Source organism: Mastigoproctus giganteus, chromosome 6 (genome assembly GCF_048544385.1).
Source record: "Mastigoproctus giganteus isolate SK-2022 chromosome 6, ASM4854438v1, whole genome shotgun sequence".
NCBI classification, from domain to species: Eukaryota; Metazoa; Arthropoda; class Arachnida; order Uropygi; family Thelyphonidae; genus Mastigoproctus; species Mastigoproctus giganteus.
Window position 1 is genome coordinate 171,288,752 of NC_143580.1, and position 26,865 is coordinate 171,315,616.

Sequence of the window (26,865 nt, forward strand, 5' to 3'; positions counted from 1 at the left end):
TCAAATTAATAGAGTAAGCTTATCTGAAAAAAAGCTAAAACACTTCCTAGTTCATTTCACAAATATACATGGTCTCAATTCTAATCTCAATGATGTCCATTTCCACTTGTAGTCTGTCAAACCCCATGTACTTTTCCTGTCAGAATCTCAGTTATCGGTTGATTCAACTACAGCTCATCTCAGTTGCCCAAATTATTCGCTGTATGATTCCTTTCACCTCAAAGGTGGTACTTGTGCATATGTCCTTTCAGATATTCCCTGTCAGAGACTTGGCAATTTGGAATCTCCTCTCTTTGATCTTCTCTGGCTTAAAATCTCTCTACCTCATTGTGTCAAATTCATCTGTTGTCTCTACCATTCTCCCAACTCCACTAATCACATGGAGCTCTTCGACTTCCTCTCTTTGCAAATTGACTTTCTCCAGTCCAACTTTCCTAACAGTGAGGTAATTTTCCTTGGTGATTTTAATGTTCACAACTCCAGCTGGCTTCCGTTTTCTAGTGGAACCAATCCAGCTAGCTGGATTGGTTCCACTAGCTGGATTGGTTCCGAGGCTTTTGCAATTACTAATGACTTTGCACAGATTGTTCATTTACCTACAAGAATACCAGATAATCCTAACTATACAGCCAACACGCTTGATCTTTTTCTCACAAACAACCCTTCTAATTACACAGTTGAAGTGAGAGGTCCTTTAGGCACCTCAGATCACAACTTGGTGATTGTCTCTTCTCCAATGGAACCTTTATCTCATGGCTATTTCCAACCTCGTGTTGTTTGGCATTACAAGAATGCAAAATGGGATGATCTGTGAGATGTTTTTTCTTCTTTTCCTTGGTTGGACTGCTGTTTCCAAACTTCTGATGTCAGTGTTTGCTCAGATCGTGTCAGTGAAATTATTCTTGTTGGAATGGAATCCTTTATCCTACACTCCACTTTAAAATCTCGTCCTTTATCTAAATCTTGGTTTTCCAATAAATGTGCTAAGGCTGTTCAAGAGAAGAATGTTGAATATCATAATTGGCTTGTTTCCAATTCTTCAGTTTCATTTTCTGCCTACACCAAAGCTCGCAACAATTGTAAAGCAGATATTAATCAGTTCAAACTAGATTTCGAACAGGCTATAGTGGTAAACTTGCTTCTTGCCCTAATAGTAGCCGAGCATTCTAGTCTCTTGCCAAAGCTATTGCCCACAACGTTTGCCCATTTCTGCTCCCACCTCTGTTAAAATAAGATGGTTCTGTTGTCACTTCATCTAAGGATAAAGCTGACCTGCTAGCATCCCAGTTTTCTTTCAACTCATGTATTAATGATCTTGGTAAAAAACCTCCCATCATTTCTAACATGCTCCATTCAATGCCTCCTGTGTTTTTCCGTCAAAAGGATGTCAGAACGATTTTAATAAATCTTGATGCTCAGAAAATTCTATGTTCTGATGGTATTTCTCCACTAGTTCTCAAAACCTGTGCTCCTGAACTTACTCCTGTTCTTTGCCGCCTTTTTTTCACTTTCTTATTCCAAAGGTGTTTTTCCTTCTGCTTGGAAATTTGCTCATATCCAGCCAGTTCCTGAAAAGGGTGACAAATCCCTCCCATACAATTATCGTCCCATTGGAATTACTTCTACTCTTTCTAAAGTAATGGAGAAATCAGTTAACTGCCGACTCTTAAACTACCTAGAAACCTTCTGTCTGATCAATGAACACCAGTATGGATTCCGTCAGTGTCGATCCATTGGTGATATTCTGACTTATTTTACCCATTTATGGACAAATTCAATGGAATAGTTCGGTGTAACACAAGCATTTGCTCTTGATATCTCAGAGGCTTTCGATCGTGTTTGGCATAGAGGTCTTCTAAACAAGTTTCCATCTTATGGTTTGCCAACTGTTTTTTGTAATTGGTTATCCAGTTTTCTCTCTGATCGCTCACTCAGGGTGATGGTAGATGGCTCTCTGTCTTCTAACTTCTCCACTAATGCTGTTTTCCCCAAGGTTCATTTCTTTCCCCCACTCTTTTCTTCTTGTATATTAATGACCTTCCATTGAATGGAAATCCTATCCATAGTTTTGCCGATGATAGCACATCGGCCGGTCTACTGTTTCAAAACTTTTTATGTCAATGTTTGCATTGCATTTTCCATTTTGAGAAACCTTGCCCTGAACAATCAGCTTCAACTTCTCGAATATCCGCTACCAATTCCTTAAATGCCAATCTCCAGGTAATTCTCCAGTGGGGCAAAGACAACTTAGTTGATTTCAATCCTTCTAAAATTCAGATTTGTCTTATATCTTGCAAAAAGGATTCTTCTGCTCCTATGCTTATCTTTGGTGATACTCCGATTTCTAGGCAAGTTGATATATCTCTTTTGGTGATTACCCTGACTTCTAATCTCTCTTGGCACAAGTGCATTACAAATATTGCTTACACTGCATCTAAAAAATTTGGTTTTCTCTTTTGCTCTCAGCATTACTTTTCTTCCAAACAGCTGTTCACTCTATACAAATCGCAAATCTGCCCTACCATGGAATATTGTTCCCACATCTGGTGTGATGCCCCCAAAAACCTCTCTCAAGCACTTGATTCCATTCAGAAGAGGGCAGTTAGGTTAATTAATGATTCATCTCTAACAGAGTCTCTCCACTCGCTGTCTCATAGATGTACTGTTTCTGCTGCATGCCTCTTCTACAGATATTTTCATGGGCACTGTTCTTCTGAATTGGCTTCTATAATTCCCACTCTCTCTCTTTCAAAACAGACCGAACATGTGCCGCCACCAGCCAACATCCATTTACTGTCCAACTTCAAACTCACAGAACCAACTTTTCATCTTCCTCGTTTATTCATTTAACTGTCGTTTTCTGGAACAACCTTCCTTCATACCTATTTCCTGAAACTTACAGTCTACAGAAATTCAAGTCCAATGTCAACAAATATCTTTTTTCGTCTCTCAACCTCCGACCCAAGCACGGTACTAAGTACTATAGGTTCTAATACATCTCGTTTTTGGGGTCTACATAAAAAAAAAAAAAAAAACCCGAACGTCAATTTTCTCCATTACACTGGCAGAATCCGTAGACACAGATTTCTTTTTTCTTTTATTTTGCAAAAAAAAAAAAATAAATTGGACTGACTTTTCATTGCTAATAAATTTAGAAAAGTGCTTTAAAAATTATATTATTTAAAAATTATGAAAAACTTTAAAAATTATAGATTTTATAATAAATACTTGATAATGAGCAACAAACAATACACCTCTCTCTGGGGCAGAAACTCTACTGATGACTTTCTCTGTTGTGCCTACCCCCGTACATAAATCAGCTTATCTCATTTGCACACTTATCCCTACCACGTGGCTTATGACAACCATCTGGATAGGTTTCATAAAACACAGCATGCTGAGTGACATTTCACGGTGCTGGCTGTTCGCGAATGGAAGATACTCACTCACTAGGCAATCCTATGCTTGGACAAAAGTAATATAGTACGCCCTCATTACATGTAGGTCGTCAATCTTTATGAATTTTTAAAAATTACTATTGCAACGATATATGATTTGCATATATTTATTAATAAAATAATTTAAATAATACTATAAATATAACAAAAAAATATCAAAGAAAAAGAAACTTAGAAATATTCATTTTTATTTACAGAAACTTTGTTTCTATTTAAACTGCAAAGTAAATGCATGGCATATCAAGAAATGAAGGTGTATCAGGCTTAATGTCCAAGTTTGCAGAAGATATGAAGGTTGGCAGGTTATTAATGACACTGATGACAGTATGCTACTGCAGCAGGATCTAGAATAGTTGAACAGCTGGGCTGAGAGCTGGCAACTGAAGTTTAACATTGACAAATGTAAAGTACTGCATATGGGTAGCAGTAACCCCAGTATATCAACTGTATGGTACTACATTCAGGGTAGTAGAGAATGAAAAAGACCTGGAGGTAATTGTGCAGTCAGATATGAATTTTTCTGAGCAGTCCAGACAGTCTACAAGAGTAGATCATGGTATCTTGTCAACAATTTTTTATAGCAGGGATAAGGAAGTGATTATCCCCCTTGTTATAGGACAATGGTCAGGCCACACCTTGAGTACTGCAACAGGTCTGGTGGGCTCATTTTAGGAAGGATGTAAAGCTGTTGGAATGAGTACAAAGAAGGGCAGCAAGACTGGTAAGAAGAACAAAGTGGTGCTCTTACAAAGAAAGGCTTAAGTTCTGCAAATTGCAGTGTCTGGAGACTAGGCACCTGTGAGGTGATCTGATTGAGGTCTATAGGGTTTTGAATGGTTTGAGCAAGCTCAATGCTGATATTATTCTTCCTTTTGCCCATATTAATTGCCTGAACTGGGAAGGTGTTTTATTTTGTTCTTTTTGGCTGATGTTGTATAAGCTTGCTTTCTTGCACTGTATATGTATCTACTAATATTTTAGGACAGAAAGCCTCAAAAAAGTTGAGTCGTTGGTACTCAACTGAAAATGAGTAACAGTAGTTTTCTGAAAAGAGTTTTGAAGCATTTCACAAAATGAGATATTATGATAATGATGCCAGCATACAAACTCTCATTTGTCTAAAAAATTCACTGATATAGTAATGATGAAAATGCACTAACTTTTTTTTTTTTTTTTTTATGTGAACCCCAAACATGAGAGGTATTAGAACCTATAGTACTTAGTACCGTGCTTGGGTTAGAGGTTGAGAAGACGAAAGAAGATATTTGTTGACATTGGACTTGACTATCCGATCAAACACATTTTAGTCACTCTCTACATTGAATATATCACCTGATTTATCTCGCATCTTAGGAAATGAAGCAAATATTGAAGAACTTTTATTATATCTAAAACATATTGGTTTGTTCAGAAGTATATAATTTTATCTCTCTAACAATACGCTTTTTGTCAATTAACGAAGAAGAGACACAATTTGGCCGTAGTAGCCCTTGTGTCGTTAAACCGAACTACAACAACAACATTGGACTTGAACTTCTGTAGATTGTAATTTTCAGGAAATATGTATGAAGGAAGGTTGTTCCAGAAAACGGCAGTTGAATGTATAAATGAGGAAGATGAAAAGTTGGTTCTGTGGGTTTGAAGTTGGACAGTAAATGGATGTTGGCTGGTGGCAGCACGTGTTCGGACTGTTTTGAAAGAGAGAGGGGGAATTATAGTTGTTGTTATTTGGTTTTTAGGAGCATTAGCAACTAAGGCCATATTGCTCCGGGGTTATGCGATGGTCATTCCCTGACCTTTCCGCATCCTCCGTATTTGGTGGTGAGAATTATAGAAGCCAGTTCAGAAGAACAGTGCCCATGGAAGTATCTGTAGAAGAGGCATGTAGCAGAAACAGTACGTCTATAAGAAAGCGAGTGGAGAGACTCTGTTAGAGATGAATCATTAATTAACCTAACTACCCTCTTCTGAATGGAATCAAGAAGCCTGAGAGAGGTTTTGGGGGCACCACCCCAGATGTGGAAACAATATTCCATGGCAGGGCAGATTTGCGATTTATACAGAGTGAGCAGCTGTTTGAAAGAAAAGTAATGCCGAGAGCGAAAGAGAAAACCAAGTTTTTTAGATGCAGAGGAAGCAATATTTGTAATGTGCTTGTGCCAAGAGAGATTAGAAGTCAGGGTAATCCCCAAAAGAGATATATCATTTTGTCTAGAAATTGGAGTGTCACTAAAGATAAGCATAGGAGCAGAAGAATCCTTTTTGCGAGATATAAGACAAGACTGAGTTTTAGAAGGGTTGAAATCAACTAAGTTGTCTTTGCCCCACTGGAGAATTACCTGAAGATCGGCATTTAAAGAATTGGTAGCAAATTTTCAAAAAATTGAAGCTGATTGAGCAGGACAGGGTTTTTCTCAAAATGGAAAGTGGAATGCAATGTGCTGTCATTGGCAAAACTATGGATAGGATTTCCAGTCAATGGAAGAAGGTCATTAATATACAAGAGGAAAAGAGTGGGGGATAGAACTGAACCTTGGGGGACACCGGCAGTAGTGGAGAAGTTAGAAGACAGACAGCCATCTACCATCACCCTCAGTGAGTGATCAGAGAGGAAACTGGATAACCAATTACTAAAAACATTTGGCAAACCATAAGATGGGAGCTTGTTTAGAAGACCTTTATGCCAAACACAATCGAAAGCCTTTGAGATGTCAAGAGCAACTACTTGTGTTTCACCGAACCTTTCCATTGAATTAGTCCATAAATGGGTAACATAAGCCAGAATATCACTAGTGGATCGACACTGACGGAATCCATACTGGCGATCGTTGATCAGACGGAAGATTTCTAGGTAGTTTAAGAGTTGGCGGTTAATTGATTTCTCCATTACTTTAGAAAGAGTAGAAGTAATTGCAATGGGACGATAATTGGATGGGAGGGATTTGTCACCCTTTTTAGGAACTGGCTGGATATGAGCAAATTTCCAAGCAGAAGGAAAAACACCTTTGGAATAAGAAAGTGAAAAAAAGGCGGCAAAGAATAGGAATAAGTTCAGGAGCACAGGTTTTGAGAACAAGTGGAGAAATACCATCAGGACCTGGAGCTTTCTTAGCATCAAGATTCATCAAAATCCTTCTAATATCCTTTTGATGGAAGATCACAGAAGGCATTGAATGGCGTGTGTTGGGAATGGTGCAAGCTGTTTTACTAAGATCATTAATACATGAGCTGGAAGAAAAATGGGATGCCAGTAGGTCAGCTTTATCCTTGGTTGACAACAGATCCATCTGATTTGCACAGAGGTGGGAGCAGAAATGGGCAAAAGTTGCGGCCAATAGCTTTGGCAAGAGACCAGAATGCTCGGCTACCATTAGGGCAAGAAGCAAGTTTTCTACTCTTAGCCTGGTCAAACTCTAGTTTGGACTGATTAATAACTGCTTTACAATTGTTGCGAGCTTTGGTGTAGGCAGAAAATGAAACTGAAGAATTAGAAACAAGCCAATTACGATATGCAAGATTCTTCTCTTGAACAGCCTTAGCACATTTATTGGAAAACCATGGTTTAGATAAAGGACGAGATTTTAAGGTGGAATGTGGGATAAAGGATTCAATTCCTGCAAGAACAATTTCACTGACACGATCTGAGCAAACATTGACATCAGAAATTTTGAAACAGTAATCCGACCAAGGAAAAGAAGAAAAGAAGTCTCGCAGGTCATCCCATTTTGCATTCTTGTAATGCTAAACAACACGAGGTTGGGAATAGCCATGAGATAAAGGTTCCATTGGAGAAGAGACAATCACCAAGTTGTGATATGAAGTGCCTAAAGGACCTCTCCCTTCAACCGTGTACTTAGAAGGGTTGTTTGTGAAAAAAAGATCAAGCGTATTGGCTGTATGATTAGGATTGTCCGGTATTCTTATAGGTAAATGAACAGTCTGTGCTAGATCATTAGTAATTACAAAAGCCTCAGCATCTCGACCTGCTGGGTCGGTGTGACTAGAAAACGGAAGCCAGCTGGAGTTGTGAACATTAAAATCACCTAGGAAAATTACCTCACTGTTAGGAAATTTGGACTGGAGAAAGTCTAGTTGCAAAGAGAGGAAGTCAAAGAGCTCCATGTGATTAGTGGAGTTGGGAGAACGGTAGAGACAACAGATGAATTTGACACAATGAGGTAGAGAGATTTTAAGTGAGAGGAGATCAAAGAGAGGAGATTCCAAATTGCCAAGTCTCTGACAGGGAATATCAGAACGGACATATGCACAAGTACCACCTTTGAGGCGAAAGGAATCATACAGCGAATAATTTGGGCATCTGAGATGAGCAGTAGTTGAATCAACCGATAACTGAGATTCTGTCAGAAAAAGTACATGGGGTTTCGCAGACTGCAAGTGGAAATGGACATCGTTGAAATTAGAATTGAGACATGTATATTTGTGAAATGAATTACGAAGTGCTTGGGAGGTTTAGATCTTTTCGCAGATAAGCTTGCTCTATTAGTTTGACAATTCATGGTGTATTCAATAGTAAGAAAAAGTGGGTGGGACATGTTGTATGAAGTCATGAAATTTTTGGATATGGCGTACATGTGGTAAGAATATACTCAGATCCTTGACATAACGGGCCTCGACAATGCTCACCGCATACACACTACTCGGACTCCCTCCAGTCTCTATCTGGCAGAGTAGAGGTAGCAAGATTATACACTAGCTGATACGGAAGCCTCCTAGAGAGTTACCAATAGTTTTGGTCTGGTGTACTAACTAGCAGCCGGCCTGCGAACACCATTTTAGAGCTGTACCCTCGAAATGTAAGGAATATTGGATCTTGCCACGACGTTCATCTTAACCTCAATCATACTGCATGATGGAAGAGATAGGGAAGGGTTGATCGGAACTTAGCTCTAGAGACTAAACATGGGTTCCACCACTTCACGCCTCCAATAAGCAAAGTGGTTATATTTCACCGGTTGATGAGAGTCATCTACCACCTAGTACTGCCTGGTAACATAAAGGGCCGGCGTTCCTTTATGTGGTGTGGGCGCCACACCTCGACCCCTGCTTACGTTGGTTCACACCTGGGTGGTCACCCACCATGTACTTGTGCATGGAGGTTATACCCAGGATTACTAACAGTAACACCGTCATGAAGGTGTAAGCAGAGGATTTGGCTGTCACAGACCGTCCGGACTTTGCCGAAATAGGGTCCACTTGACTTGAGTGTCACCCGAATATCAGTTCCAGCAGTGTTTTAGACTCCCAGGTAGCAAGTACAGCTTGACTGGCATATCTGAGAGAATGTCTGTGACAACCTCAAGGACCAACCTCAACTGATGTCGTAGTTTGAATGTTACAGAGTTTAAAATGATAAATATGGTATAAGATGCTATTTTCCTTCAGAAAATCAATTCATTACTTTTGTTCCTTGTAAACTAAATAGGCATATAATAAAATAATATGAAGGTTTTTTCATATTCTAATTATTCTTTATATTGTTCTTCTACTTGAAAACTTAGAAGAATAATGTGAAAGAAATAAAAATTAGATGAATAATATTCTAATTGTACTATGATATGTATACGTAATATATTGCAGAAGTGTCATTTTTCCCTCTATTTATGAAATTATATTTAATGACAATTGTAAATGACTTAATTAGAAATGTGCTGCATAATGACAAGCTAAAATAGTTTATTACATATGAAAATTCTTTAATATTAAAGAATCCAATGTTTTAAAAATTTCATTTTGTTATTTAGAGAGATTGCAATTCAGGCTAAATTATGGTGTGAAACTGTACTGAAGGAAACTGGAATGAGGCCAAAGATGAGACCATACATATGTGGTAGAATTTGCTGTTGTCCTAGATGCCCTCAGGTTTGTATTACTTTCACAGTTGTTTGCTAAACTATATTGTGTTACTGTTTAGTAGTGGAAAATGGTCCAAGAAAGATAGCCTATAAAGCATTAGCAAAAAAAAAAAAATAAAATAAAATAAATAATTAAATAAAAATAATTAAAAATAAATAAATAAAAAAATTCTTCCTTGATTTTCCCACTTCCATAACAGCAGATCGAAGTTTGGTCCAACGATCAACCACAAGCTGACTGAATGCAAACTTTTGCACATCTGTCCTGCAACGATCCTTTCTCAGTTTGAATTTATGCCTCGTGTGGTTTGAGCAAGAATGCCATCAGTACTGAGCTTGCTGAATTCATTTGAAGCTTTAAACATCTCAATCAGATCACTTCACAGGTGTCTAGTCCCCAGATGCTGCAATTTGCAGGAGTGAAGCCTTTTGTTTCCTTCACCAATCTCTTTGCCATTCTCTGCGTTCATCCCAGCAGATGCACATCCTTCTTAAAATAAGGGCTTGTATGCAGTAGTCAAGATGCAGCCTAAACATTGCCTTGTACAATGGGATAATCACTTCCTTATCCCTGCTAGCAAAATTCCTCTGTATTATTGACAAAATCCATGAACTGGCCTGGCAGCCTGTCTACACTGCTTACAGAACTTCATATCTGACTGCACACATTATCTCCCATGTCTTTTTCATTTCCCACTACCTTGAGTATAGTACTATACAGTTGGTATACTTTAATCAGCGATTACTGCTAACCATGTGCAATATCTTGCATTTGTCAGTGTTAAACTTCAGCTGCCATTTCTCAGCCCCTCTGTCTAATTTTTCTAAAATTAAGGTAAGCTGTAGTAGCTTACCTTAATTTTTGCTCTTAACTACCCCATTAACCTTTGTATCATCTGCAAAGTTAGACTTTAAGCCTAATAAACTTTTGTCAGTATTATTAATAAATATGGAAAACAACAGTGGACTCAACACTGAACCGTGGGGGGGACTGTAATAGTAACATTTTGACACAAAGAGCAGTGTCCATTCATAACCACCCTCAGTCTTCTCCCTCCTAACCATCCTTTTATCCATAGTTGTAATTTATTGCCATTTAGTTGCCATTAAAGCCCTTAATGTTACCCTTCTCATTTGTCGGCGCCTCCGTAGCCAGGTGGGAAGGAGCAGCAGTGCGTAGCACACGCTTCTTGATTAGACCGGGGTTCGAGCCCGTCACCACCAAATACGGAGGATGCAGAAAGGTCAGGAAATGACCACCGCATATCCCGGAGCAATATGGCCTTAGTTGCTAATGCTCCTAAAAACCAAATAAACAACAACAACAACTTCTCATTTGTATATCAGTTTTTATTATGTGCAATCAAAAGGTTTCCTGAAATCCAAGTATATGAAATCAGAATTATTTTTTGCATCCAGTTCCTTTGTTACTGGTGATCTGCTGACGAGGCTACTAGAGACGGTCGTGTTCAAAGCCGCTAAGTGGATTTTTCTTATTTATTGATTTGAAATTATTGTTTTTCTAAAACTTTTGATTTAATTTTAGTAGTATAACATTATTTTGTGATTTTCTGATTAATTTGGTGTATTTATTCTTTACTCGGCCTTGTAATTGCATAAAAGTGTCGGTAAAGGTTTCCACGTGTTTCAACTCGCTACCATTCGTAATTTTCCCGCCCTTGTGATACGATAGTTATATACCGTACTAGATAGCATTAGTTGAACTTCGTTAGCAGTTAAATTGTACGTTTAAATAAATACATATAACGACTTAGATTACAAACGTAATATAATTAATTATATTTAACATAATTAATAACATAACATAATTAATTATAATTAATTAATAAATTAATAGAATAATGACTCAGACCAGAGCAGCAAAGCAAAAGGCTCAAGCTAATGGAAGTGCTGTGGCTCAGAGCAGAACTGAGGGGGGCAGTTGTCCTCTGACTCACAGCCTTATAAAATGCACTGTTTGCTTGATGTTTGCAGAGCAATCGGGCACGGGACATGATATTGCCAAGGGGGATGTCTTTGTGTGTGCGCGATGCAAGGAGTGTATCGATATCAGGCAACAACTCGGCGTTCTTGTGGGCCTATATGAGAGCTTGAAGGACAGGGTGAATGCCCTCGAAGAAACTAAATTGAGGGGCCCATCAAGCTCTCAGCTGCCCACATCAACGCCAGAGCTTGCACTTGGGCATCGCGTGACACAGAGACAACCCCCAAGGCAGAATGCGCTGGTCCCGAAGGAACTAGTAGTTGTTGGTGACTCTATTGTCAGGGAAATGGGGAACATGCTTTGTAAAAAAGATAGGTGGAACAGGACCAGGGTATGTCTGTCAGGGGCAAAGGTTGATGACGTTGTAGAGCGAATATCATCTTTTAAGGGCACAAAAGGTGATATAGTTGTACACGTTGGCACTAATAATATTAAGAGTAGGAGACTGGCAGAATTACTTAACAAGTACAGGTCACTGTTGAACAAAAGCCGAGAATTAGGGTTGAATTTGAAAGTGTCTGCAATTCTGCCCAGACACGATAGGAGGGAGTATATGATGAGAGCCTTGTCGATCAATTTGGCCCTGGAAAGATTGTGCAAGGCTCAAGGGGTAGAATTTTTTTCAGCCTGGACTGTACTTGTTAACAGGAGAGATTGCTTCTACAGGGATGGGATACACTTAAATAGAAAGGGTGCAAGAATATTTGCTGATGCTATCGAGGCAGTGTTAGGTGGGTCGGAAAATTGCTAGCTTGGGGGCAGACAAAGACCAATAGATTGACAGTAGCCACTGGCAGAGGTGAAAGAGATTCTTGCACTCCTTCTATTAGAATGAGCAGAAGCCTGAAAAACAAGATGCATGGTATTTCAGAGACTGCTGGGAGCCATTGCAGTACAAGTAAACACATGGGTTGTGTTAGGGTAGCTAAGAATAGAAACAGGTGCAGGTATACTTGCGTGTACACCAATGCTAGGAGTTTAGTAAATAAATTTGATGAATTTGAGGTATTGCTCAAAACATCAAAGGCAGATATTGTTGGGATATCAGAGACATGGTGTCACACAGATATAAGGGATGCAGAACTGCAATTTGGGGAGTACAACGTCTACAGAAAGGATAGACAGGATAGGAAGGGGAGAGGGGTTATGCTATTAGTTAAGAAACACATAAAAACCAAGGAAGTGAAGCCAGTCGACATCGCTGGACAGTGCAGTGTTGAGTCAGTTTGGTGTGACATAAGCATTGGGAGATCAAAATTGAGAGTAGGAGTGTGCTATAGGCCTAATGACTCTGATGAGTATAATAAGGAACTGTACAGGGAAATAGAGTGGGCCAGTAAATCAGAGTGTCTTATAATGGGAGATTTTAATTTCCCAGATATTGACTGGAATTTGGGGGCTGGTCACTCACACACTAGCAGGGCTTTTGTGGATTTATTGGATGATTGTTTTCTACATCAGCATGTTCGGGAGGCAACTAGAGGGAGGAATACTCTTGATTTGATTATCAGCAGTGATTCTTCATGCATTAAGAATCTGCAGATAAATGAACCACTAGGTGGCAGTGATCACAGTGTGCTGAAGTGGGATTTACTCAAAGAGGTAACTACCATTAGGGGTAAAGGGAAGGTTATTGCTTCCGTAAAGGCGACTACGATGGACTGAGACAGTATTTAAATTCTATACAGTGGGACCAACTGATGATGTTACCAACAGCAAATTCAAAATGGGAAGCATTCAAAGAACTTATCTTGGATGCTACTAGGCTTTACATACCAACTAAGAAATATTGTTCAAGGTTTAGGCCAAAATGGATGTCAGATGAACTAATGAGGCATATGGCAGAGAAGAAAAATGCATGGGATACTTACAAATTAACACATGACACAGAAGCCTATGATAGATACAAGTTGATATGCAACCAAGTTACAAAGGAGGTTAGGCAGGCGAAGGCAGATTACGAGAAATCTTTGGCAAGGGATGCAAAGAAAAACAGCAAAGAGTTCTTTACTTATGTAAACTCTAGAAGGAAGGGGATGAATCAGATTGGTCCACTTGATATTGATGGATCAACTGTTGATGATCCTGCTCAGGTAGCTAACAAACTAAATGAATATTTTGCATCGACATTCACACATGAGGAGTTATTCAGCAAGGGGAATGCCAGAGGTGTATTCAACTCTAGCAGTAAGCTACAGAATCTTGAAATAACTGGGAGTAAAGTGGAGGAGAAACTGTTGAAGATAAACACAAGAAAGGCACCCGGGGTGGATGGGATCTATCCAGTTATATTAAAGGAGGCAGCAAAGTAAGCAAGCAAACCCCTAGCCATAATTATGAGAGCTTCCTTGGACTCAGGGGAGGTACCCATAGACTGGAAATGTGCAAATGTGACCCCAATTCACAAAGGAGGATCAAAGGCTGACACAAGTAATTATAGACCTGTGAGCTTAACTTCTGTTCCAGGAAAATTAATGGAGGCACTGGTTAAAGAAGCACTGCAGGATCATTTAGAGAAGACTTCAGTTATAGCTCAGACACAGCATGGTTTTGTTAAGGGGAAGTCTTGCCTGACCAACTTGATTGGATACTATGATGCAGTCACAAAAGAACTGGATGCAGGGAATAACTTTGATATTATATACTTGGATCTTAGAAAGGCTTTTGATACTGTTGCACATGGAAGACTGCTACACAAATTGGAGCAGTGTGACATTGGAGGCAAATTGCTGCTATGGATAAAGGGGTGGTTGAGGGGGTGAAGACAGAGAGTGGTAATCAATGGACACTGCTCATCGTGGACTAATGTTATTAGTGGAGTCCCTCAGGGCTCAGTGTTGGGTCCATTATTGTTTTCTGTATTTATAAATGATATTGATGATGGTATATCAAGCTTAATGTCCAAGTTTGCAGATGATACAAAGGTTGGCAGGGTTGTCAAGGACACTACTGACACTATGCTGCTGCAACAGGATCTGGAAAGGTTGAGCAAATGGGCTGAGAGGTGGCAAATTCAGTTTAACATTGACAAATGTAAAGTACTACACATGGGAAACAGCAACCCCAGAGCAATGTATCAACTCTGTGGTACTACACTGACAGTGGTAGAGAATGAAAGGGACTTGGGGGTGGTTGTGCAGGCAGATATGAAGTTCTCTGAGCAGGGCAGACAGGCTGCAAGAGTAGCTCATGGGGTATTGTCAATGATATACAGGAATTTTTCCAGCAGGGATAAGGAGGTGATTATTCCATTGTATAAGGCAATGGTCAGGCCACACCTAGAGTACTGTATACAGGTCTGGAGGCCTCATTTCAAGAAGGATGTAGAGCTGCTGGAACGAGTACAGAGAAGGGCAACAAGATTAGTGAATGGAACAAAGGGGTGCTCTTACGAAGAAAGGCTTAAGTTTTGCAAATTACAGTGTCTGGAGACTAGGCACCAGCGAGGTGATCTTATAGAGGTGTATAAAGCCTTGAATGGTTTAAGCATGCTCAATGCTGATGGGATTCTTCCTCTAGCTCAGAAAAATCACATGAGAGGGCATAAATTCAAATTGAGGAAAGACAGATGTAGGATTGACATGCGGAAATTTGCCTTTAGCCAGCGGGTGGTTGGTTGGTGGAACAGACTCCCATCCCTTGTGGTGGAGGTTGATAGCCTAAATAAGTTTAAGGCTCAGCTGGACAGGTATTTTGAACGAACAGAGGGGTGAAGTGGAAGTGGTTTTTTTTTTTTTTTTTTTTTGGCTGATGCTGCATAAGCTTGCTTTCTTGCATCAAATGCCTCTACTAATGCTAATGCTACTATGTCATTAGCATTAGCATTAGCATTAGTAGAGGCATTTGATGCAAGAAAGCAAGCTTATGCAGCATCAGCCAAGAAAAAAAAAAAAAAAAAAAAAAAAGTAACATAAATAAATAAAAATAACCACTTCCACTTCACCCCTCTGTTCGTTCGAAATACCTGTCCAGCTGAGCCTTAAACTTATTTAGGCTATCAACTTCCACGACAAGGGATGGAAGTCTGTTCCACCCACCAACCACCCGCTGGCTAAAGGCGAATTTCCGCACGTCTATCCTACATCTGTCTTTCCTCAATTTGAATTTATGCCCTCTCAGGTGATTTTTCTGAGCTAGAGGAAGAATCCCATCAGCATTGAGCATGCTTAAACCATTCAAGGCTTTATACACCTCTATCAGATCACCTCGCTGGTGCCTAGTTTCCAGACACTGTAATTTGCAAAACTTAAGCCTTTCTTCGTAAGAGAACCCCTTTGTCCCATTCACCAATCTAGTTGCCCTTCTCTGTACTCGTTCCAGCAGCTCTACATCCTTCCTGAAATGAGGCCTCCAGGCCTGTATACAGTACTCTAGGTGTGGCCTGACCATTGCCTTATACAAGGGAATAATCACCTCCTTATCCCTGCTAGAAAAATTCCTATATATCATTGACAATACACCATGAGCTACTCTTGCAGCTCGTCTGCACTGCTCAGAGAACTTCATATCTGCCTGCACCACCACCCCCAGGTCCCTTTCATTCTCTACCACTGTCAGTGTAGTACCACAGAGTTGATACGTTGCTCTGGGGTTGCTGTTTCCCATATGTAGTACTTTACATTTGTCAATGTTAAACTTCATTTGCCACCTCGAAGCCCATCTGCTCAACCTTTCCAAATCCTGTTGCAGCAGCATAGTGTCAGTAGTGTCCTTGACAACCCTGCCAACCTTCGTATCGTCTGCAAACTTGGACATTAAGCCTGATATACCATCATCAATATCATTTATAAATACAGAAAACAATAAAGGCCCCAATACTGAACCCTGAGGGACTCCACTAATAACATTAGTCCACGATGAGCAGTGTCCATTGATTACCACTCTCTGTCTTCTCCCCCTCAACCACCCCTTTATCCATAGCAGCAACTTGCCTCCAATGCCACACTGCTCCAATTTGTGCAGCAGTCTTCCATGTGCAACAGTATCAAAAGCCTTTCTAAGATCCAAGTATATAATATCAAAGTTATTCCCTGCATCCAGTTCTTTTGTGACTGCATCATAGTATCCAATCAAATTGGTCAGGCAAGACTTCCCCTTAACAAAACCATGCTGTGTCCTAGCTATAACTGAAGTCTTGTCTAGATGATCCTGCAGTGCTTCTTTCACCAGTGCCTCCATTAATTTTCCGGGAACAGAAGTTAAACTCACAGGTCTATAATTACTTGTGTCAGCCTTTGATCCCCCTTTGTGAATTGGGGTCACATTTGCACATCTCCAGTCAATGGGTACCTCCCCTGAGTCCAAGGAAGCTCTCATAATTATGGCTAAGGGTTTGCTTACCTCCTTTGCTGCCTCCTTTAATATAACTGGATAGATCCCATCCACCCCAGGTGCCTTTCTTGTGTTTATCTTCAACAATTTCTCCTCCACTTTGCTCTCAGTTATTACAAGATTCTCTAGCTTACTGCTAGAGTTGAATACACCTCTGGCATTCCCCTCGCTGAATAACTCCTCATGTGTGAATGTCGATGCAAAATATTCATTTAGTTTGTTAGCTACCAGAGCAGGGTCATCAACAGTTGACCCATCGATCTCAAGTGGACCAATCTGATTCATCCCCTTCCTTCTAGAGTTTACATAAGTAAAGAACTCTTTGCTGTTTTTCTTCGCATCCCTTGCCAAGGATCTCTCGTAATCTGCCTTCGCCTGCCTAACCTCCTTTGTAACTTGGTTACAGATCAACTTGTATCTATCATAGGCGTCCGTGTCACGTGTTAATTTGTATGTATCCCATGCATTTTTCTTCTCTGCCATATGCCTCATTAGTTCATCTGACAACCATTTAGGCCTAAACCTTGAACAATATTTCTTAGTTGGTATGTAAAGCCTAGTAGCTTCCACGATAAGTTCTTTGAATGCTTCCCATTTTGAATTTGCTGTTGGCAATATCATCAGTTGATCCCACTGTATAGAATTTAAATACTGTCTCAGTCCATTGTAGTCGCCTTTACGAAAGCAATACCCCTTCCCTTTACCCCTAATGGTAGTTACCTCTTTGAGTAACTCCCACTTCAGCACACTGTGATCACTGCCACCAAGTGGTTCATTTATCTGCAGATTCTTAATGCATGAAGAATCACTACTGATAATCAAATCAAGAGTATTACTCCCTCTAGTTGCCTCCCGAACATGCTGATGTAGAAAACAATCATCCAATAAATCCACAAAAGCCTTGCTACTGTGTGAGTGACCAGCCCCCAAATTCCAGTCAATATCTGGGAAATTAAAATCCCCCATTATAAGACTCTCTGATTTACTGGCCCACTCTATTTCTCCGAACAGTTTCTTATTATACTCATCAGAGTCATTAGGCCTATAGCACACTCCTACTCTCAATTTTGATCTCCCAATGCTTATGTCACACCAAACTGACTCGACACTGCACTGTCCAGCGATGTCCACTGGCTTCACTTCCTTGGATTTTATGTGTTTTTTAACTAATAGCATAACCCCTCCTCCCTTCCTATCCTGTCTATCCTTTCTGTAGACATTGTACTCCCCAAATTCCAGTTCTGCATTTCTTATATCTGTGTGACACCACGTCTCTGAAATCCCCACAATATCTGCCTTTGATGTTTTGAGCAATACCTCAAATTCATCAAATTTATTTACTAAACTCCTAGCATTGGTGTACACACAAGTATACATGCACCTGTTCTTTTTCTTAGCTACCCTAACACAACCCATGTGTTTACTTGTACCCCAATGATTCCCAGCAGTCTCTGAAATATCCTGCATCTTAATTTCCAGGCTGCGGCTCATTCCAATAGAAGCAGTGCAAGAATCACTTTCACCTCTGCCAGTGGTTACTGTTAATCTATTAGTCCTTGTATCCCCCCAATCTAGCAGTTTTCCGACCCACCTAACATTGCCTCGATAGCATCAGCAAACATTCTTGCACCCTTTCTATTTAAGTGTATCCCATCCCTGTAGAAGCAGTCTCTCCTGTTAACAAGTACAGACCAGGCTGAAAAAAATTCTACCCCTTGAGCCCTGCACAATCTTTCCAGGGCCGAATTGATTGACAGGGCTCTCATCATATACTCCCTCCTATCGTGTCTGGGCAGAATTGCAGACACTTTCAATTTCAACCCTAATTCACGGCTTTTTTTCATCAGTGACCTGTACTTGTCAAGTAATTCCGCCGGTCTCCTATCATATTATCCAATCAGATTAGTCAGACAAGAATTGCCCCTTAACAAATTCATGCCATGACTGCAGTGTAGATAGGAACTTCTAGATATGAATTATTCCTATCTAGAAGGTCCCTCATTACTTCTTTAATCAGTGATTCCATTATTTTCCCCTGGAAATTAAGCTAAGAGGTCTGTTCATGTCACACTTTGATCCTACTTTGTGAATTGGAATTAGATTTGCACATCTATCTATGGGGCCTCCTCTGAATCCAAAGATGTTCTCATAATTTTGACTAAATGTTTGCCTACTTCATTTGCTGCCTTCCTTAATATTGGATAGCTTCCATCCACCCAAGGTGCCTTTTTTATGTCTAGCTTCATCAATTTCTATTGCACTTTCCTCTCATTTATTACGAAATCATTTAACTTCCTGTTCGAGTTTGATAAACTTCTGGCATCCCTTTCCCTAAAGAATTTCTGATACGTGAATATAAGTACAAAATACCTATTCATGTTGTAAATAATCTTAGTAGGATCATCAACAGTTAAAACATCAAGTGAAACAATGATTGAACTCCTTCCTTCTACTGTTGATGTAAGTAATGAAGTCTTTTACTTTAGTATTGCGCCTCCATAGCCAGGTGGGAAGGAGCAGCAGTGCGTAGCACACGCTTCTTGATTAGATTGGGGGTTCGAGCCCGTCACCACCAAATACAGAGGATGTGGAAAGGTCAGGAAATGACCACCGCATATCCCCAGAGCAATATGGCCTTAGTTGCTAATGCTTCTAAAAACCAAATAACAACCACAACAACTTTAATATTAGTATTAGCCATATAGTGTGAGGAAGCCACAGGCTTTTTCTGTACCAGTTATATATATTAAAAAAATAATAATAAGAAAATATAAATTATGCACTACCTTTCTCACATAGGTAACTATCTATTTGACCTTTGAATTTCTTCAAAGAGTCAGCCTGATATATCTGTGAAGGTAACTTGTTCCAGTAATCAACTTGCTGGCTAAAAGAAAACTTCCTACAATCTAGTCTAAACCTTTTCCCCTGTAATTTGAATTTATGGCCCCTTGTTTTGGAATTCTTTAAAACAGTGAAAATTCTATCTTCATTCATTTTACTAGCCCCTCTCAGAGCCCTTCAAACCTCAAAGTTCCCTCTGAGGTGCTTGGTTGCCAAGCTCTATATCCCACATAACTGAATCCTTTCCTCATGCAGTCTACCTTTTACTAATCCCACATGCAAGTTGCCCGTCTTTGTACTCTCTCATGAAGATCAATGCATATTTTTCAGATAAGGTCTCCATACTTGAACACAGTATTCCAAATGCAGTCTTAAAATTGCCTTGTACAATGGGATTATATCCTCCGAATATCTACGATATTGTTTGATAAATCGATAGGACACCATGGGCTTTCTTGGCTGCCTGTTTACACTGCTCAGGAAACTTGATATTTGCCTATATCATAATTCCCACTTCTACTGTTTTTAATTCAACCTCACCAAGTGTATAAATTATTTTGGTGTTGCTATTTCTCAAGTGTAAGTCCTTGCATTTTGCTGTGTTAAAACTTAGCTGCCACTTTTCTGACGATTCTTGAAGCTATTCGTGTCATACAACTTTGCGTTTTTCATTGCATTCTATAGTTTCTATCTACCATGGGCGTCTTTATCACTTGATAATTTATATGCATACCATGCAGTTTTTTCTCTGCCACAGGCTCATCAGTTCATCTGACATTCATCTATGTCTAAGCCTTGTACAGTATTTCTTTGTGTTCTGAAAAGTATCTTAGTGTCTTCTACAATTATTTCTCTGAATGCTCTTGATTTAGAATTTGATGTTGGTAATATCAATTGGTCCCAGTGCATAGAATTTAAAACCTTTGTGACCACTGTAACTTTCTTTTGAAAGAAAAAGCCCTTCCATTTACCCTTCACAATATGTATATCTATAAGGAAATCACACATCAGTACACTGTAATCACTGCTAACTAGTGGGTCTTTTACTTGCGGACTCTTGTTGCATGAAGAATTCCTACAAAATGCCTTCACCTTGTTGCCTCTGTAAAATGCTGCTGCTGTAGAAAACATACATCCAATAAATCCACAAAAGTCTTGCTATTGTGTGAATAACCAACTCAAGTTCCAGTCTCATTATAAGATATTCTGATTTACTGGCCCACTCTATTTCTCTGTATATTTTTACATTTTACCCATCACAGTTATTAGTCCTATTCAACTAGAGTAAGACTGTTGATGTTTCTTGAACCTTGTTGAAAGGTTGTGCTTTCCTACAATGGTTTTTAAAACTATCATAAAAATAAATATTAGCATTAGCAGAGGCATATGATGCAAGAAAGCAAGCTTATTCAGCATCAGCCAAAAAAAAAAAAAAAAAAAAAAACAACCACTACTCCCATTTCACCCCTCCGTTCGTTCGAAATACCTGTCCAGCTGAGCTTTAAATTTATTTAGGCTATCAACTTCAACAACAAGTGATGGGAGTCTATTCCACAAACCAACTGCCCTCTGGCTAAAGGCAAATTTCCGCACATCTATCCGACATCCGTCCTTCCTCAATTTGAATTTATGCCCTCTCAGGTGATTATTCTGAGCAAGAGGAAGAATCCCATCGGCATTGAGCATGCTCAAGCCATTCAAAGCCTTATACACCTCTATCAGATCACCTCGCCGATGCCTAGTCTCCAGGCTCTGTAATTTGCAAAACTTAAGCCTTTCTTCGTAAGAGCAACCCTTTGTTCCATTCACTAATCTTGTTGCCCTTCTCTGTACTCGTTCCAGCAGCTCTACATCCTTCCTGAAATGAGGCCTCCAGACCTGTATACAGTACTCAAGGTGTGGCCTGACCAATGCCTTATACAAGGGAATAATCACATCCCTGTCCCTGCTTGAAAAATTCCTGTATATCATTGACAAGACACCATGAGCTACTCTTGCAGCTCGTCTGCACTGCTCAGAGAACTTCATATCTGCCTGCACAATTACCCCCAGGTCCTTTTCATTCTCTACCACTGTCAGCGTAGTACCACAGAGTTGATACGTTGATCTGGGGTTACTGTTTCCCATATGTAGTACTTTACATTTGTCAATGTTAAACTTCATTTGCCACCTCTCAGCCCATCTGCTCAACCTTTCCAGATCCTGTTGCAGCAGCATAGTATCAGTAGTGTCCTTAAGAACCCTGCCAACCTTTGTATCATCTGCAAACTTGGACATTAAGCCTGATACACCATCATCAATATCATTTATAAATACAGAAAACAACAATGGACCCAACACTGAACCCTGAGGAACTCCACTAATAACATTAGTCCACGTTGAGCAGTGTCCATTGATTACCACTCTGTCTTCTGCCACTCAACCATCCCTTTATCCATAGCAGCAATTTGCCTCCAATGCCACACTTCTCCAATTTGTGCAGCAGTCTTCCATGCGCAACAGTATCAAAAGCCTTTCTAAGATCCAAATATATAATATCAAAGTTATTCCCTGCATCCAGTTCTTTTGTGACTACATCATCGTATCCAATCAAATTGGTCAGACAAGACCTGCCTTTAACAAAACCATGCTGTGTCTGAGCTATAACTGAATTCTTGTCCAGATGATCCTGCAGTGCTTCTTTAACCAGTGCCTCCATTAATTTTCCTGGAACCGAAGTTAAACTAACAGGTATATAATTACTTGTGTCAGCCTTTGATCCTCCTTTGTGAATTGGGGTTACATTTGCACATCTCCAGTCCATGGGTACCTCCCCTGAGTCCAAAGAAGCTCTCATAATTATGGCTAGGGGTTTTCTTACTTCCTTTGCTGCCTCCCTTAATATAACTGGATAGATCCCATCCACCCCGGGTGCCTTTTTTATGTTTATCCTCAACAATTTCTCCTCCACTTTCCTCTCAGTTATTAGAAAATAATCTAGCCCACTGCCAATGTTTACTTCACCTACGACATTCCCCTTCCTGAATAACTCCTCATGTGTGAATGTAGATGCAAAATACTCGTTTAGATTGTTAGCCACCTGAGCTGGATCCTCAACTGTTGAACCATCAACATCCAGTGGACCAATCTGATTCATCCCTTTCCTTCTTGAGTTTAAATAGGTAAAGAACTCTTTTCTGTTTTTCTTTGCATCCTTTGCCAAGGATTTCTCATAATCTGCCTTTGCCTGTCTAATCTCCTTTGTGACTTGGTTACAGACCAACTTATATCTATCATAGGCTTCCATGTCACCCATTAATTTGTATGTATCCCATGCATTTTTCTTCTCTGCCATATGTCTCATTAGTTCATCTGACAACCATTTAGGCCTGAACCTTGAACAATATTTCTTGGTTGGTATGTAAAGCCTGGTAGCTTCCAAGATTAGTTCCTTGAATGCTTCCCATTTTGAATTTGCTGTTGGTAACATCATCAGTTGGTCCCACTGTATAGAATTTAAATACTGTCTCGACCATCATAGTCGCCTTTACGAAAGCAAAAACCCTTCCCTTTACCTCTGATGGTAGTTACCTCCTTGAGTAAATCCCACTTCAGCACACTGTGATCACTGCCACCCAGTGGTTCCTTTATCTGCAGATTCCTAATGCATGAAGAATCACTACTGATAATCAGATCAAGAGTATTACTCCCTCTAGTTGCCTCCCGAACATGCTGGTGTAGAAAACAATCATCCAATAAATCCACAAAAGCCCTGCTGGTGTGTGAGTGACCAACCCACAAATTCCAGTCAATATCTGCGAAATTAAAATCTCCCATTATAAGACTCTCTGATTTACTGGCCCATTCTATTTCCCTGTACAGTATCTTATTATACTCATCAGAGTCATTAGGCCTATAGCACACTCCTACTCTCAATTTTGATTTACCTATGCTTATGTCACACCAAACTGACTCGACACTGCCCTGTCCATCAATGTCGACTGGCTTCACTTCCTTGGATTTTATGTGTTTTTTAACTAATAGCATAACCCCTCCTCCCCTCCTGTCCTTTCTATCCTTTCTATACACATTGTACTCCCCAAATTCCAGTTCTGCATTCCTTATATCTGTGTGACACCACGTCTCTGATATCCCAACAATATCTGCCTTTGATGTTTTGAGCAATACCTCAAATTCATCAAATTTATTTACTAAACTCCTAGCATTGGTGTACACGCAAGTATACATGCACCTTTTTCTATTCTTAGCTACCCTAACACAACCCATGTGTTTACTTGTATCACAATGACTTCCAGCAGTCTCTAAAATATCTTGCATCTTGTTTTTCAGGCTTCTGCTCATTCCAATAGAAGCAGTGCAAGAATCTCTTTCACCTCTGCCAGTGGCTACTGTTAATCCATTATTCTTTGTCTCCCCCCAAGCTAGCAGTTTTCCGACCCACCTAACACTGCCTCGATAGCATCAGCAAATATTCTTGCACCCTTTCTATTTAAGTGTATCCCATCCCTGTAGAAGCAATCTCTCCTGTTAACAAGTACATTCCAGGCTGAAAAAAATTCTACCCCTTGAGCCTTGCACAATCTTTCCAGGTCCGAATTGATCGACAAGGCTCTCATCATATACTCCCTCCTATCGTGTCTGGGCAGAATTGCAGACACTTTCAAATTCAACCCTACTTCACGGCTTTTTTTCAACAGTGACCTGTACTTGTTAAGTAATTCCGCTGGCCTCCTACTCTTAATATCATTAGTGCCAATGTGTACAACTATATCACCTTTAGTGCCCTTAAAAGATGATATCTGCTCTACCACGTCATCAACCTTTGCCCCTGGCAGACATACCCTGGTCCTGTTCCACCTATCCTTTTTACAAAGCATGTTCCCCGTTTCCCTGACAATAGAGTCACCAACAACTACTAGTTCCTGTGGGACCAGCGCATTCTGCCTTGGGGGCTGCCTCTGTGTTGCAAGATGACCAAGTGCAAGCTCTGGCATTGATGTGGGCAGCTGAGAGCTTGATGGGCCCCTCAATTTATTTCCTTCGAGGGCATCCACCCTGTCCTTCAAGGTCTCATATAGGCCCATAACAACGCCGAGTTGTCGCCTAATTTCCTTGCACTCCTTGCATCGTGCACACACAAAGACATCTCCCATGGCAGTATCATGTCCCGTACCCGATTGCTCCGCAAACATCAAGCAAACAGTGCATCTTAAAAGGCTGTGATTCAGAGGGCAACTGTCCCCCTCAGTTTTCCCCTGAGTCACAGCACTCCCATTAGCTTGAGCCTTTTGCTTTGCTGCTCTGGTCAGAGTCATGATTTCGATTTAAATGTCAATAAAATTACAATTTCAGAACAAAATTAAAACCTTAAACTTGTATCTTAACACAGTTATAACCCTATATTTATTTTTCAGTATCGAGTGTTATCTACGAGTTCCCTTTATATAACTTCCGTATCAAGTATGTACTAATTATTTGTTACGTTTGTACTCTAAGTCGTTATATATATATAGTTAAAAGTACAATTTAATTGACAATGAAGTTTAACAAGATTAATAGATCTACTGATTAATTGACAATATTATATTATGCACTATACTATAATTCCGGATATGTTGTATCGCGTTTCAGTAACGAGTGTTATCTACGAAATCCCTTTATATAACTTCTGTATCAAGTTATGTATTAATTATTTATTTTTACTAATTATTTATGTTCTGTAACCTAAGTGGTTATATGTATAGTTAAAAGTGCAATTTAATTGCCAATGAAGTTCGACAAGATTAATAGATTTTACTGATTAATTTTCACGCAACAATGGCGGCTGTTTATGAACGGTAAACACGTGGATTTGATACCCTTTCTGATACTAAGTAATACCTACACATCTCTATCTAAGTTACTTTAACTTTAAATACCGTAAATAGGAATATAAAGCTACTCTAGAAATAGCTGCTATTACTTGTTAACACAATTAATAGGTGGCAACATGTCACTGTATCACACCAAACTGATTTGATATTGCACTGTGCACCCATTTCAATTGGAGGCACTGCCTTAGATTTAATATGCTTAACTAAGATAATATCCCTCCCCACTCTCCTGTGCTGTCTATCCTTTCTGTACATATTGTTCTCCCCATACTCAAATTCTGCATCCTTATGTCAGAGTGACACAGTGTCTCCAAAATCCCTACAATAACTGCATATGATGACTTACTCGGTACTTCAAATTTCATTAATTAAAAAAAAAAAAAAAAAACACGTATAGGATTATTGTTTGTATTTATAACTCTGTTCCTTTTTAACCCTTTCATAAGTGAGTGAGTTTCTGGACATTATGTAATCCGCTTAGAATGAGATTTTTCCAGAAATTTGGAAGGTTAATAAAATTTCAAAACTATGAACATAAATGGTTTAAGTATTAATTGTTTATCTATTGGAACTGTATAGTTGAGGGGGAAAAAAAATTGAAATTGAAATAAAAATGCAATAAAAAAAAACAAAAAAACATAAAATAAATTTTTGTTACATTGTCTATATGTGTTTTTAATATCCTTTCAACCATTAACCATAATGGAAAATAATGCCCAAGAAAGTTTACTGTCAGTAATATCAAATTGTAAGGTTCCAGTTACATTTGTGATAATTTCATGTCTGAAAGGAGACCTACTATCTCACTGAAAATTTGGAGTTTTCCTTTTAGTAGTAGTAGTAGTACTGGCATGTGATGCAAGAAAGCAAATGTATGAGCTTATGCAGCATCAGCCAAAAAAAAAAAAAAAAAAAAAATCACACCATTCCCTCCAAATGCCTGTCCAGTTCCTCCTTAAATTTATTCAACCTATCAACTTCCACAACGACAGATGGAAGTTTGTTCCAGCAATTAACCACTCGCTGGCTAAAGGCAAATTTCCGCATATCCAATCTACATCTGTCTTTTCTTAATTTGAATTTATGCCCTCTTAGGTTCGTAATCTGAACAAGTGGAAGGATCCCATCAGAATTCAGCGTGCTGAACCCATTCAAGGCCTTATACACCTCAATCAGATCACCGCGCAGGTGCCTAGTCTCCAGCCACTGCAATTTGCAGAACTTAAGCCTCTCTTGATAAGAGGATCCCTTCATTCCCCTCACTAATCTTGTTGCCCTTCTCTGTACACGCTCAAGTAAATCTACATCCTTCCTAAAATGAGGCCTCCAGACCTGTACGCAGTACTCAAGGTGTGGCCTGACCATTGCCTTATACAGAGGGATAATCACCTCCTTTTCCCTGCTAGCAAAATTCCTATATATCATTGACACAACCCCATGACCTGCCCTGGCAGCCTGTCTGCATTGCTCAGAAAACTTCA

At 39.6% G+C, this 26,865-nt stretch overlaps 1 protein-coding gene across 2 annotated transcripts in view; it reads left to right on the top strand.

The window, feature by feature from the left end:
• The window catches only part of Tmem63 (transmembrane protein 63), a 440,514-nt gene that overhangs the window by 154,160 nt on the left and 259,489 nt on the right, over window positions 1-26,865 (top strand). For both annotated transcript variants that reach the window (XM_090375486.1, XM_090375485.1), the window contains exon 11: window positions 9,221-9,338. In XM_090375486.1, coding sequence (XP_090231612.1) covers window positions 9,221-9,338 — 118 coding nt within the window. The remainder of the gene's footprint in view (window positions 1-9,220; window positions 9,339-26,865) is intronic.